General features: G+C 44.1%; 1 protein-coding gene across 10 annotated transcripts in view; it reads left to right on the top strand.

The window, feature by feature from the left end:
• The window catches only part of SLC20A2 (solute carrier family 20 member 2), a 126466-nt gene that overhangs the window by 108284 nt on the left and 2947 nt on the right, over positions 1–15235 (top strand). For 8 of the 10 annotated variants that reach the window (XM_063668724.1, XM_054499763.2, XM_054499759.2 and 5 more), the window contains 2 exons: positions 4449–4634; positions 5846–5930. In XM_063668724.1, the coding sequence (XP_063524794.1) occupies positions 4449–4634; positions 5846–5930 (271 nt within the window). The remainder of the gene's footprint in view (positions 1–4448; positions 4635–5845; positions 5931–15235) is intronic. The other 2 variants (XM_063668727.1, XM_063668726.1) reach the window with 1 other exon arrangement.

Here is a 15235-nt window from a genome sequence, read left to right as displayed (position 1 = left end):
ACCGTTCTAGAAGTCATCTGAGTGAGAAGAGGCGTCCATGCCTTCAGCACGAGGTTGAGCCCCGAGGCCTCAGCACTGAGCTGCCATGGCCTATCCCACCCCGTCTCTAACATCCCTCTGAGCCAGGGGCGGGTGTCTCTCAGAGATGGGATCTGATGCTCAGGGCCACACAGTGAGACCAAAGCCAAATTGGAATCCAGTTTCGGTGACTCAGTGACACCCAGTCTACACAGCTGGCTGGGGGAGGAGACAGGAGCTTGCAGTGAGCTGGGACCATGCCACTGCACTCCAGCCTGGGCGACAGACTGAGACTCTGTCTCAAAAAAAAAATAATCCATTTAATAGGCCGGGTGCGGTGGCTAACGCCTATAATCTCAACACTTCGGGAGGCCAAGGCGGGTGGATCACCTGAGGTCAGGCGTTCAAGACCAGCCTGGACTACATGGTGAAACCCCACCTCTACTAAAAATACAAAAATTAGCTGGGCCCGGTGGTGGGTACTTGTGGTCCCAGCTACTCAGGAAGCTGAGGCACAAGAATCACTTGAACCCGGAAGGCAGAGGTTGTGGTGAGCCGAGATTGCACCACTGCACTCCAGCCTGGGCAACAGGGAGACTATCTCAAAAATAATAATAATAAATTGCACACCTATTAGGATGGCTACCACTTTAAAAAAAAAGTAACAAGTGTTGTCAAGGATCTAGAGAAATTGTAACCCTGTGCACTGTTAGTGGGGGTGTAAAATGGTGTAACCACTATGGAAAACAGGATGGAGGCTCCTCAAAAAATTAAACAGACCTCCCCTATGACCTAGCATTCCTGCTTCCGGGTATACATACAGAAGAATTGAAAGCAGAGTCTCAAAGAGGTATTTGTACCACATGTTCAAAGCACTGCCGTTTGCAATAGGCAAGAGGGGAGAGCAACCCAGATGTCCACTGACAGGTGAATGGAAACAAATTATGTCTGTGCATACAGTGAAATATTATTTAGCCTTAAAAAAGAAGGAAGTCCTGTCACCTGCTGTAACATGGATGAACCTGGAGGTTCATTAGGCTAAGTGAAATAAACCATCACAGAAAAATAAATACTACTCACGCCTGTAATCCCAGCACTTTGGGAGGCTGAGGCGGGCGGATCATGAGGTCAGGAGATCGAGATCATCCTGACTAACACAGTGAAACCCCATCTGTACTAAAAATACAAAAAATTAGCCAGGCATGGTGGCACATGCCTGTAGTCCCAGCTACTCAGGAGGCTGAGGCAGGAGAATCACTTGAACCCGGGAGGCAGATATTGCAGTGAGCCGAGATCACATCACTGCACCCCAGCCTGGGCGACCGAGCAAGACTCCGTCTCAAAAAAAAGATAAATACTCTATGATTCCACTTCTATGAGCTGTCTACAGCAGTCAAATTCCTAGAACTAGAAAGTAGGATGGTGGTTGCCATTAGCTATGGGGAGGGGCAGTGGGAATTTGTTTAAAGAGTGCAGAGTTTCACATTTGCAAGATGAACAAGTTCTGGAGATCTGTTTCACAACAATGTAAACATACTTAACACTGCTGAACTATAAGAATGATTACGATGGTAGATTTTATGTTATGCTTTTTACTAAAATTTAAAAAAAATCATTTTGACCATGAATAGATTATATAGGTGAACCTCAAATACACCAAGTTGAGCTGTGCTCAAGACAAAAGTCACCATGTACAGGAATACCTGGGAGACACTGTGGGTTCCGTTCCAGACCACTACAATAAAACAAGTTTCACAATACCTATGAAGTTTTTGGTGTCCCAGTACATAGAAAAGTTATGTTTCTGTAATAGTATACCGTAGTCTATTAAATGTGTCTAAAAAACAATGTACATACCTTAATTTGAAAATACTTTATTGCTAAAAACTAATGCTAGCAACCCTGTGAACATTCAGCAAATCATTATTTTGCTGATGGGGGGTCTGGGCCTTGATGTTGATGTCTGCTGACTTATCAGGGTGGTGGTGATTAAAGGTTAGGGTGGCTGTGGCCATTTCTTAAATTAAGACAACAATGAAATTTGCCGCATCAATTAACTCTTCCTTTCACAAAAGATTTCTTTGTAACATGTAATGCAGTTTGATAACTTTTTACCCACCGTAGAATTTCTTTCAAAATTGGAGTCAATCCCCTCACACCCAGCCTCTGCTCTGACAACTGAGTTTGTGAAATATTCTAAATCCTTTGTTGTCATCTCAACAATGTTCACAACATCTTCACCAGGAGTAGATTTCATCTCAGGAAAGTTTCTTTGCTCATCCAAAAGAAGCACCTCCTCATCTGTTCAAGTTCTGTCATGAGATTGCAGCAGTTCAGTCACATCGCCAGGCTCCACTTCTAGTTCTCTTGCTATTTCCACCACATCTGCAGTGGCTTCCTTCATTTAAGTTTTGAATCCCTCATAGTCATCCATGAGAGTTGGAATCAACTTCTTCCAAACTCCTGTTAATGTCGGTATTTGCACTTCCTCCCATGAATCGTGAATGTTCTAATGGCATCTAGAATGGGGGATCCTTTCCAGAAGGTTTCAATGGACTCCCTAGACCCATCAGAGGAATCACTATCTATGGCAGCTCTAGCCCTACAAAGTGTATTTCTTAAGTATAAGACTTGAAAGTCAAATTGCTCTTTGATCCATGGGCTGCAGAATGGATGCTGTGTTTGCAGACAGGAAAGCAACATTCATCTCCTTGCATATCTCCATCAGAGCTCTCTGGTGACCAAGTGCATTGTCAATGAGTGGTAATATTTTGAAATACTAATATTTTTTTCTGAGCAGTAGGTCTCAACAGCGGGCTTAAAATATTCAGTAAAGCATGCTGTAAACAGGTGTGCTTTGTTGTTCCATTTCTAGAGCACAGGCAGAGTAGACTTAGCATCATTCCTAAGAGCAATAGGAGTTCTGGAATAGTAAGTGAACATTGGCTTCAACTAAAGTTACCAGCTGCATTAGCCTCTGAGAAGAGAGTCAGCCTGTCCTTTGAAGCTTTGAAGCCAGGCATTGCCTTCTCTCTGGCTGTGGAAGTCCTAGCTGGCATCTTCTTCCAATAGAAGACTGTTCTTCTACATTGAAAATCTATTGTTAGTGTAGCCACCTTCATCGGTGATCTTAGCTGGATCTTCTGGAGAACTCGCTGCAGCTTCTCCATCAGCACTTGCTGCTTCACCTTGCACTTTTATGCTATGAGGATGGCTTCTTTCCTTAAACCTCCAGAACCAACCTCTGCTAGCTTCCAGCTTTTCTTTAGCTTCCTGACTTCTCTCAGCCTTCACAGAATTGAAGAGAACTAGGGCCTTGCTCTGGATTAGGCTTTGACTTAAGGGAATGTTGTGGCTGGTTTGATCTTCTATCCAGACCACTCAAACTGTCTCCGTATCAGCACCAAGGCTGTTTTGCTTTCTTATTATTCATGTGTTCATTGGAGTAGCACTTTAAATTTCCTTCAAGAAGCTTTCCCTTTGCATTCACAGCTTGGCTAACTGTTTGGCCCAAGAGGCCTAGTTTTTGGCCTGTCTCTGATTTTGACATGCCTTCCTCACTAAGCTTAATCATTTCTAGTTTTTGATTTAAACTGAGAGACATGCAACTCTTCCTTTCAGTTGAACACTTAGAGGGCACTGTAGGGCAATTTACTGGCTTAATTTCAATATAGCAATATCTCAGGAAATAGGCCAGAGGAGAGGGAGAGAGACAAGGGAGTGGCCGATCAGTGGAGCAGGGAGAACACACACAGCATTTTTCAGTGAAGCTCACCATCTCATATGGGAACAGTTCATGGCACCCCAAAACAATTATAATAGTAACATAAAAGATCACTGATCACAGATCACCATAACAGATATGATAATAATGAAAAATTCAGGAATACTGTGAGAATTACCAAAATGTGATACAGAGACATGACGTGAGCACATACTGCTGGAAAATCACGCCAGCGGACTTGCTTGGTGTGGGGGTGCCACAAACCTCAAATTCATAGAAAACGTAGTATCTGAAGGCCAGGTGCAGTGGCTGACGCCTATAATCCCAACACTTTGGGAGGCCAAGGTGGGCAGATCACAAGGTCAGGGGTTCGAGACCAGCCTGGCCAACATGGTGAAACCCCATCTCTACTAAAAATACAAAAATTAACTGGGTGTGGTGGCCCGCGGCTGTAGTCTCAATTACTTGGGAGGCTGAGGCAGGAAAATCGCTTGAACCGGGGAGGTGGAGGTTGCAGTGAGCCAAGATCACACCACTGCACTCAAGCCTGGGCAACAGAGCAAGACTCCGTCTCAAAAAAAAAGAAAGAAAAGACATCATATCTGTGGAGTGTGATAAAGTGAAGCACAATAAAACAAAGTCACCTGTGTCATGTACAGTGCCGCTTGCATATATAGTTAATCTTTTCTCTTTTTATTTTTCCCAGTAATGCCATCGGTCCCCTGGTAGCCTTGTGGCTGATTTACAAACAAGGCGGGGTAATGCAAGAAGCAGCTACACCCGTCTGGCTGCTGTTTTATGGAGGAGTTGGAATCTGCACAGGCCTCTGGGTCTGGGGGAGAAGAGTGATCCAGACCATGGGGAAGGACCTCACTCCCATCACGCCATCCAGGTAAGCCTGGGCTGGTGGACAGGCAGGGCAGGTCTTGTCATTCGAGGCCTGGGTAGAGCTTCCTGGCTGTGTCTGAACGGCCTGCTCAGCACCGGCAGTCGGCAGGGAGGAGGAGACAGTGGGCAAGAATGGCCCCACCTAGCATGCCACCTATCCTTGCCCGCCCTCACTGTGCCCGGCCCCCAGCCACAGGGTCCCTGAGATGAGGAGCGGGAAGGGCAGACGAGCAAGGGTAGTGGTGCGGAACAGGCAGGGAAGAGAGGAGAAGCTCACCCTCAGCCAGCACAGGGGCCAAAGGCAGGTGGCCAGGGAAGGCACAGACTTAAACAGGCCCCTGGGCTGGCCTTTCCTGAAAGTTCTCTGGCCACCGCAGCTCTCAGCAACCACCCTGCTGGGGTTACTTTCCTCTTGCTCTGCCAGACAGGATGGCGCCCCCTGCCATTGTGGGTGAGCTCTGGAGGCTTTAAATGTGGTCTCTCAACCGCATAGCCTTCAGCTGCATCAGGGGTTAAAGGAACTTCCAGAACTTTCAGAACATGACCAAAATTTGGAGCCACCTGTGGTAGGAAATCTCTGTCTTTTTAAAACATGTGGGAGGTTTCCTTTTCCTACAGGCTCTGGGAGTTTCAGGAAGTGATCCAAAGGCAGCTGGGGTGGGGAGGACCAGAACCCAGGTTTCATCACGCAGCTCTGCCCCGCATCTGCAGAGAAAGCTAAAATAGCTCCAGTGAGCCTCCTATATACACACAGACTTAAAATTTCTAGTTTTAAGTTCTCACTTGAAATTCATTTCAATAAAAGATCGTTTAGAAGATTGATTTGAAGAAAAATTCGTAATCCGAGAAAAATACACTCTTTTGTAATTAGTGCACATTTTTTAAATGAGAGCATAGTTTTTCCTTTGCGTTTTAGAAATGACTGATTTACTATCTTATTGCACAGCAGGAATGTCTGGCCCAGTTACTGCAGTGTGTGGCCTTTGAAAATGTATCAGAAGGCTAGGCTGCTGAGGGCCCATGCACAGGAAAATGCAGCCTTGGTGGGAATCGCTGTTGTTGAGCAGCGGCCTCTTGTTCTGTTAAAATTGATCTTGCCCAGTCAGCAGTTGGCAGTCACCCCAGAGAATGTTCTGGCGAGCCTCTAGCACCCACAGGGTGTCAGGGAGGCTGATACAGAGGACACCCGTGACGTGTCTCATGCTCCCCTCGCAGCGGCTTCACAATCGAGCTGGCCTCAGCCTTCACGGTGGTGATCGCCTCCAACATCGGGCTTCCAGTCAGCACCACGCACTGTAAGGTAGGCCCCTGCTAGCTGGGAGCCCTTCCCCAGGCCGCTGGGACGGGTCTAGGGCCACTGGAGCGCATGCAAGGGAAGCTGTAGGGCTCTGTAGATGGTTGTGCAAAATGCAGCTCCAGGTTCTCCGGGTCTCTGGGACCTTGTATTCCTCCATCTACCCCCTCCACCGTCCTCCTCTCGGCAGGATGACATTATCTCTCGTTCAGACCTGGCTTTTCCAAGGCAGAATGCCAGGGCTGGCCTGCCTGGGAATGGCCTGCCTGGGACTGGTCTGCTATCTTCCCACTGTTTCCACGGTGGAGTTTGATTGGCGTCCTGTGTGCGATGAGCATACCTGTGGGCTCACTTGGGAGCCTGCCACTTGGTCCAGCCATTGAGGGGACTGGGGGTTGACAGTGTTAGAAATTAACAAAAATCATCTCTGTGGAATTGTAGGACACGGTTGTTTCTGGTTTTGTTCCTTATATGGTGTTTAAAGTGACTATATTGCCATAAATTCCCCACGAGGGGTAACTGCTGATACTGACCACTGCGGAGTGCTCTGAAACCTGCAGCTGGATGAGAGAGGGCTCCTGGTCATGGTGTGGAAAGTTGGAGCTGCAGGGAGGAGCCCTGAAGACCAGTGAAGAGGAAATGGGCTCCGGGAGTTTCAGGGAGTGATCTACAGGTGGCCAGGGTGGGGAGGACCAGAGCCCCGGTCTTATCACCCAACTCTGCCCAGTATCTGCAGTTACTTCTAAAATAGCTCAGGTGAGCCTCTGTATTCAGACAAACTCACCAGTCTCAACAAAGCGAAAGTCACTTTGAGATTTTTCCTAGGTTCATTCATTTGTATTATTCAAGAAAAACTAATTGGTGTTTGCTGCTTGGGGGCAGAGCTCTTGGCACCAGGAGGAATGTATGAGCCCTCATAACAGACCCAGCCGCCCACGTTTGTATTTACTCACAATTTTAAGATTCCAGCCAGTATGTTTAAAAGAAAACTCCAAGCAAAGGAGTGGCTTCATGCTTCAAACACCCAGGTCAGGTAGCCCTCACAAGAGTATCTGGAGTGGCCCAGCAGCGTGTTTCAAAGCTGGGGCTCTGCGCATGAAGAATCAGCCGCAGTGGAAAGAGTTTGTTTTTTCCTTTTTTGCTACCATATACAGAAATACTTCAATTTCCACAAAGTTTCTGTATACAAATCCCCCCGCTTACTGATCATCAGGAGAGTGCTGGGTACCGTGCTCAACACCACACACATGGCGCACCGTTCCCTCTCCACAGCAAGCCTGTGGGGGTGGAGCTGTCACTCCCAGTCCACAGGTGAGGAGACTGGGTTCCCTCAGAGCTGAGCCGCTTCCCACGTACACACGGCCACATGTAATAGATCCAGGATTCAGATCTTCGCCTCAGGCCACACACCTTCTCGTTCAGGTCCCCATCAGCACCATCATGGTGCCCGACCATGGCCAAGGTGCCTGGGGCAAGCACTCCACTGGCGGTCTCCCCAAGAACCTTCCCCAGCTTCATAGATGAGGAAACTGAGGCAGAGGAAAGTTAAGTAACGTGCCCGAGATTACACCGCCAGGGAGCAGCCCAGCCGAGGTGCCCACATGGAGGGCATGGCCAGCATCCTCCTCCCCGGCTCCGTCTGGCAAGCATGGGGGAGGAAGGCAGGAAGAGGTGCAGGTGCGCCCGCCACCCATTCGTTGTGAGTTTCCTAATGTGAGTTATTTAAAACTTACCAGAGAAGCACACATTCACTGAAATATTTCAAACAATACAAGACTATAAGGAATGAAAAGTGACATCTTCCCCGGACTCCACGTCACTTCCATTCACTGTGGTGTGTGGAGCGTGGAGGAGACGCGTGTTGCTAAATACATTCTTTTCCAAGGACACGGGCTTGTGACTTTTCTATAGGCATCAGTTGTCTTTTGGAATGCTTTTAAACAGATGTAATGCCATCTTTTTAATGATTAACCTACACTTAAGCATGACTGCTGAAGGCAGACTCCTACATCAGTTGAAATAGCTTTTTTTGTTTTGTTTTGTTTTTTTGAGATGGAGTCTCACTCTCATCCAGGCTGGAGTGTGGTGGCATGGTCCCAGCTCACCGCAGCCTCTGCCTCCTGAGTTCAAGCAGTTCTCCTGCCTCAGCCTCCGGGTAGCTGAGATTACAGGCATGCGCCACCACACCCGGCTAATTTTTGTATTTTTAGTAGAGATGTGGCTTCACCATGTTGGCAAGGCTGGTCTCGAACTCCTGACCTCAGGTGATCTGCCTGCCTCGGCCTCCCAAAGTGCTGGGATTACAGGCGTGAGCCACCGCACCTGGCCTGAAAGCGCTTTTGAAAAACCAGCACAGGTTTGGTTCTTCCAGGTTGGTGCTACTTAGCTAACTGTATGAGCAGTCTAATCCATTTGGATGTATACTGTATACAGTGTTGGAACGGACAGTACTGATTTTGCTAATAACACTAAACTCTAGAATACAGTTTATAGGAATAGATGAAAAGTATAAAATGCTTATTTAAAAAGCCAAACTTGAATTATCTATATGTGTGGTTTCCCCAATACTGTATTGATATATATACTATAATGATGTGTGACTAAGAGACTTACATCCAGTTTGTACAGGACCTTAGTGAACAGATGTATATGTTATCATTATCCTAAAATACCTGTAGAAAGCACATGATAAGGTTTTTTTTTTTTGAGATGGAGTCTCGCTCTGTCACCCAGGCCGGAGTGCAGTGGCGCGATCTCGGCTCACTGCAAGCTCTGCCTCCTGGGTTCATGCCATTCTCCTGCCTCAGCCTCCTGAGTAGCTGGGACTGCAGGCGCCCGCCACCATGCTTTTTTATATTTTTAGTAGAGACGGGGTTTCACCGTGTTAGCCAGGATGGTCTCGATCTCCTGACCTCGTGATCCGCCCGCCTCAGCCTCCCAAAGTGCTGGGATTACAGGTGTGAGCCACCACGCCCAGCCAGTTTTGTTTCCTTTGAGCTGGTAATGAGTAGTATTAGGATAGCTTGTTGGCACTTAAAGCAGGTCTCCCTGAATGGGACTGCAGCGGGGTGCCATCTGTAAAATAGACAAGACAGATCACAACTTGGATTTGAGTCAGTTTGTCCGATATCATTGATCGTGGTCTTCTGGACAAAGCCCAGAGCTATTCCCTGTGAGCACTAAGGACAGAGTCTCAGCTCTCAGGAACTTGCAGTGTAGTTGGAGAGCAGATGGCTCTCATCAGAGTCCAAATAATAGAAGTGCTGAGAAGAGTTCACAGTTGTCATTACCCCATAACACTTATTCTCTCATATCACATATTTCCCCTGCACACAACAGTCCCCAAATGGCAAATGTGGGATGAACTATGAGAGCCGTGGGATGGCGTGAAGAATGGGGCCCTCTGTGAGTGAGGCTGTGAATCTGGAAACATTCAAAGGGTATTGATGTCCACATAGAGTCATAGTTGAATTGCATCAGTTTTCAGGATAATTGTCCTGTGTTTGATTTTTAAGTTTCTTGCTTAGAGCCATCTAATAGAAAGTAGGGAAAAGTTGGGGACTTGGCAGGAAATAAGATGGAAAGTATTGTTTAAAATGAGTTTTTTAATGTATCTAGGTAGATGTTATTGATTTATGCTTCCTTCTAAGTGTACATGGCTAAGTGCATAGATTTGTTTTATTTTGTTTTGCTTTGTTTGAGACAGAGTCTTGCTTTGTTGCCCAGGCTGGAGTGCAGTGGCTTGATCTTGGCTCACTGCGACCTCCGCCTCCTGGGTTCAAGCAGTTTTCCTGCCTCAGCCTCCTGAGTAGCTGAGATTATAGGCATGCACCACCACGCTTGGCTAATTTTTGTATTGTTAGTAGAAATGGGGTTTCTCCATGTTAACCAGGCTGGTCTTGAACTCCTGACCTCAAGTGGTCCGCCTGCCTCAGCCTCCCAAAGTGCTGGAATTACAGGCATCCACTGCGCCCGGCCTAAGTGCATAGTTTAAATTTTGTCATAGCGTATTTCAAAACATTTATGAAACCATACTATATTATGTGATATATGAGCTGAATGTATAACTTGGGAAAAAACAATTAGAAAAGTCATGTTATCACATTTTATTCCAGAGGGCATATATAAGACAGTCTGTTTGATGAGTTTCACCCTCTGTATGTATTCTGGTTTTATACATTTTGTGTTTCATATCAGAGGACTCAGTTTATCAGATATTTTCCTGGAATAATACCTTTGAGTAGGATCAAAAGCCTTAATTGGCCAGGCACGGTGGCTCATGCCTGTAATCCCAGCTACTCGGGAGGCTGAGGCCAGAGAATCGCTTGAACCCGGGAGGCGGAGATTGTGGTGAGTGGAGATTGCACCATTGCACTCCAGCCTGGGCAACAAGAGCAAAACTACCTCCCCGCACCCCCCAAAAAAAGCCTTAATTGAAGACATAGAAACCGGTTTTGAAAATAAAAGAATCCTCGGACGTTATGTTTCGGCAGTTCGTTCATCGTTCTTCCCTTCTGTGTGTTATTAGCCCTAGCAGATAACACACAGTGCCACTACTGAGCACAGTTGCTCATGTGTGTGCTCTTTAATAGGAATTTGGAAGTCATGTTCTGCAGAATGTTTTAATTCCATACTGGGTGGATTGAGATTATTCCTGTTTGTGGATCACCCACATTGTCAATCCTCACTGATGACATAGATGATGATTCAACCACCATTTCAATTTGGAACAGCATACAGGGAACACTACTGATTTCAAATGTAGGATTATAATTTCTAATTTAGTTTCTAATTCTTGCTCTCTGGTCCCCCTTCTTCTCAACAATTTTTTGCTATAAGTACCTGATGATGGCCTTAAACTGGAAACACACTCGATTTATTAAAAGGGAAGTTAGAACACAGCAAAAAATACCATTTTACATTCACAGAAGACATGATCAGTAGCAAAGACATAGTACTCTGGATCTTTTATGAATCAAATAACATATAACTAAATACGTAAAATTGTTAAGAACTCAGAAATTACTGTCTTAGCGTATGATAAATGAAGTATAGAAAAAGTATGTGGGAATATGAAGAATTTGAACATTTATTTAGAACAGCATAATTAATAAATATGTACAAGTTTTTACCCTACTGATAATATGCCTTCCTGTCAAGCATCATGAAACATTTATAAAAATCCTAAAATCAGAAGACCATGATAAAAATCTCTATAAAATTTTAAAAACAGACCTGGCATGGTGGCTCACACCTGTAATCCCAGCACTTTGGGAGGCAGAGGTAGGAGGATCGCCTTAGCCCAGAAGTTTGAAACCAGCCTGGGCAACATAGTGAGACCCTGTCTCTATTTTATAAAAATTAAAATTTAAATTAAAAAAAAAAAGTTTAAACATAAGTTGTGCTAACCATGATCTCTAATTACAATAAAATTAAACTAGAAATGAATTATATATTGAAATAAGAATGTATCCCAATGGAGACTTTTTAATGCTTTTTTAAGGTAACAATTGAGTTAAGGAGTTTAGAAAAATACAAGGATAGCTTTCTTGGAAAATAATAAAAACCAAATGTGTGTGTCTGTGGGTGGATACAAATAGCAAAACCTGTGGCAACCAAGTTATGCTAAGATGAAAATTCATATCTTTAAATGGTTTAATTGATCAAAGGGAAAATAAAATAACCAAGTACTAAAATTAGGATTTTGTAAAAAGTCCAGGACAGTAAGAATTGAGGAAACAGGTTGTAAGAAATATAGAAGCAAAATAAATTTAAAACAAAATAAGAAGGGGAGAGGAAAGTGGCTACTAATAAAATATCAGTTCACATCAAGGAAAAGAGGGAGACGAAGGAGGAAGACATCGTAACAGCAGAGAAGAGAATTGTTTCCATTATTAAATAAACCACACAGCTGTATGCTAAGAATTTGAAAACCCATGTGAATTATTTTCTGCAACAATATACATGACAAAGAAATATTGGCCTAAGAAGTAGACAAAAGTGCAAAATCTGACCCAGAACAATAGGATGAAATTAAGGGAGTTCTCCAAAAATAATTTTTCCCACCTAAAAAAGCAAAAAGGGGCTAGAGGTGGGGCGGGTGAGGATACTGCTGACTAGATGAATTCATTAGAATCTTTTCCATTTAAACAAAAAAAAACCCAGCTCTCACACGATCTCAACTTTCCCACAATGTAGGAGGAAAAACAAAACTAAAAAACCTCTCCCATTTGTGCTATGGCGTACACTGAATAACCCTAATACCAAACCTAATTTAAAATATCACAAACAATGAAATCTGTGTTTACTGATGAATATTGATTGTAAAAACTTTAAGCAAGATGCTGAAAAATGACATCAACAATATTTGGCTGGGCGTGGTGGCTCGTGCCTGTAATCCCAGCACTTTGGGAGGCTGAGGTGGGCAGATCATCTGAGGTCAGGAGTTCGAGACCAGCCTGGCCAACATGGCAAAAGCCCATCTCTACTACAAATGTAAAAATTAGGCAAGTGTGGTGGTGGGCGCCTGTAATCCCAGCCACTAGGGAGGCTGAGGCAGGAGAATCGCTTGAACCCAGGAGGTGGAGGTTGCAGTGAGCTGAGATCGTGCCACTGCACTCCAGCCTGGGCGACAGAGCAAGACTCGGTATCAAAACAAAAGAATACTATACAAGAACCTTTCAGCAGGACCAAACTGATCAAGATTACCAGAAAGTGGGCTCCCTTCGTGACAGCGCAGGACTGCATCACCCACCACCAGCAGGCTGTGCAGGGCTAGGCCCTTCCAGGGGCTCAAGTTGGGTATATAGGCAGCTTCAGTATAATATGCCTTAGCAATCCACTTAAAAAAAAAAAAAAAAAAAAAAAGATCTCTGTTGAGATATAAGCCAAAAAGACATTTGATGATATTCAGTATTTCTTTTTTTTTTGAGATGGAGTTTCACTCGTTACCCAGGCTGGAGTGCCATAATGGCATGATCTCGGCTCACCACAACCTCCACCTCCCGGGTTCAAGCAATTCTCCTGCCTCAGCCTCCCAAGTAGCTGGGATTACAGGTGTGTGGCACCACACCCAGCTAATTTTGTATTTTTAGTAGAGACAGGGTTTCTCCATGTTGGCCAGGCTGGTCTTGAACTCCTGACCTCAGGTGATCTGCCTGCCTCGGCCTCCCAAAGTGCTGGGATTACAGGCATGAGCCACCGCACCCGGCCGATATTCAGTATTTCTAAAACACTACTAGAGTTTGTAAGAGTGACCAAGTCCAAGATAAAAATAGAAAAATCCAGCACTTGCTCACCAGCAATAGCCAATTAGAAAATGTAACGAGAGGGGAAAAAACTGCCACCATAATTGCAGCAAAAATAAAAGTTATCTCAGAATAATCCTAATAAGCACTGTGAGTGGCACCAGGCACATGGTGTGTTCCTATGGTCCCAGCTACTCAGGAGGCTGAAGGTACGAGGACAGCCTGAACCCAGGAGTTCAAGACCAGTCTAGGTAACATAGTAAGACCCCATCTCTAAATAACTAAATAAATAATTTTTTAAAAAAGAAATGTGAGTGATATATATGGAAGAGGCACAAAACTGCTCAGAGGTATAAAAAGATAATCTGAATATGAGACGTAATGTGCTATTGGATGGGAAAACCAGATGTTGTAATGAAGTCACTTCTCCCTAAATACAACCTGAACAGGATTTTACTTGGAATTTTACAAAACGAGACTAAAGAATACATTTTGGTGAAATAAATTATCAGCAGTATAAAATGATCTAACAAGGAAACTGAAAGGAGGAACTAGGCTTACCTGATGTATAATGTCATATTAAGGAAACAAAAGTCAAGAGTAAGTCCTGGGAGGAGGGGCTGGGAACTGGGTGTTAGTGTTTTATGGGGCAGTTTCCATGTGGGATGATGAAAAAGTTCTGGAGACGGATTGTGGTGATGGTTTGCAAAACAATGTGATTGTACTTAATGCCTCTAAATGGTATGCTGAAAAATTACTAAAACTGTAAGTTTTATCTTATATATATCTTACCACAATAATTTTTAAAAGTAGATACCTGGACAAGAACAGAGTAGATAGCAGTGGATGGAACCTGTTCTGTATGAGCATGTATTTCAAAAAAGGGAAAATTTAACCAGTAAGTGTTTGAAAGGTTGAATAGCTGTCAGTCTAGAAAAACAAAATTAGACCACTCTCAAAATACATGAACATAAATCTGATGGCTTAAATAATATTTTTAAAATATTCTTAAATTTAGAGTAAAATGGAATTTTATTTTAGAAAAATAAAATGGAATTAAATATTTATCAAATATTCAAGCCAAGGATAAATCACAGAAGAAAATTATAGCATATTTGATTGCATGAAGTTAGAAACCTGAAAGTGAAACAAAGCAAAATACTACTAGCTTGAGAAAATGTGTATTCGATATCACAGAGTTAATATTATTCAGTGAAGCCTACACATAAATAAATAAGGAACACATTAGATTTTAGTATGTAAATGGACAAAATACATGAAGAGACAATTTTTTTTTTTTTTTTTTTTTTTTTCCGAGACGGAGTTTTACTCTGTCGCCCAGGCTGGAGTGCAGTGGTGCCATCTTGGCTCACTGCAACCTCCACCTCCCCGGTTCAAGTGATTCTCCTGCCTCAGCCACCCAAGTAGCTGGGACTACAGGTGTGCGCCACCACGCCCAGCTAATTTTTTGTATTTTTAGTAGAGACGGGGTTTCACCATGTTAGCCAGCATGGTCTTGATCTCCTGACCTCGTATCCGCCCGCCTTGGCCTCCCAAAGTGCTGGGATTACAGGCGTGAGCCACTGCACCCAGCCGACAATTTGTATATGTGAAAGCTAGAGAGAGTGAAATTCAGTAAATATATTTTTTTAAAATTCAGCCTTAATTGTAATTAAAGATACGCAAATTAAAGCAGCAACAGTGCATCTTTTTGCCAGTTAATTAGCCAAAGAAAGAGCAACTTACATGATATCATGTGCTGATATTCACAGATTATGGATGACACTACATTAACAGCTGTTTATAAAACTATTTGTCATTATGTATTAAGGTCCTAAAACACGTTGGGAGAGGAAAGAGCTCTTCCTTGAAGTAGGACTCCATGTGAGAAATTGGAATGGAGTTTGGTAAATCACCATTTTATTTTATTTTTTTGAGACTGAGTCTCATTCTGTTGCCCAGGCTGGGGTGCAGTATCGCGATCTTGGCTCACTGCAACCTCCACCTCCCAGGTTCAAGCAAGTAGCTGGGATTCCAGGTATGCACCACCACACCTGGCTAATT

This window comes from Pongo pygmaeus, chromosome 7 (assembly GCF_028885625.2).
Source record: "Pongo pygmaeus isolate AG05252 chromosome 7, NHGRI_mPonPyg2-v2.0_pri, whole genome shotgun sequence".
NCBI lineage: Eukaryota > Metazoa > Chordata > Mammalia > Primates > Hominidae > Pongo > Pongo pygmaeus.
This window is presented reverse-complemented; position numbering and strand designations above follow the sequence as displayed.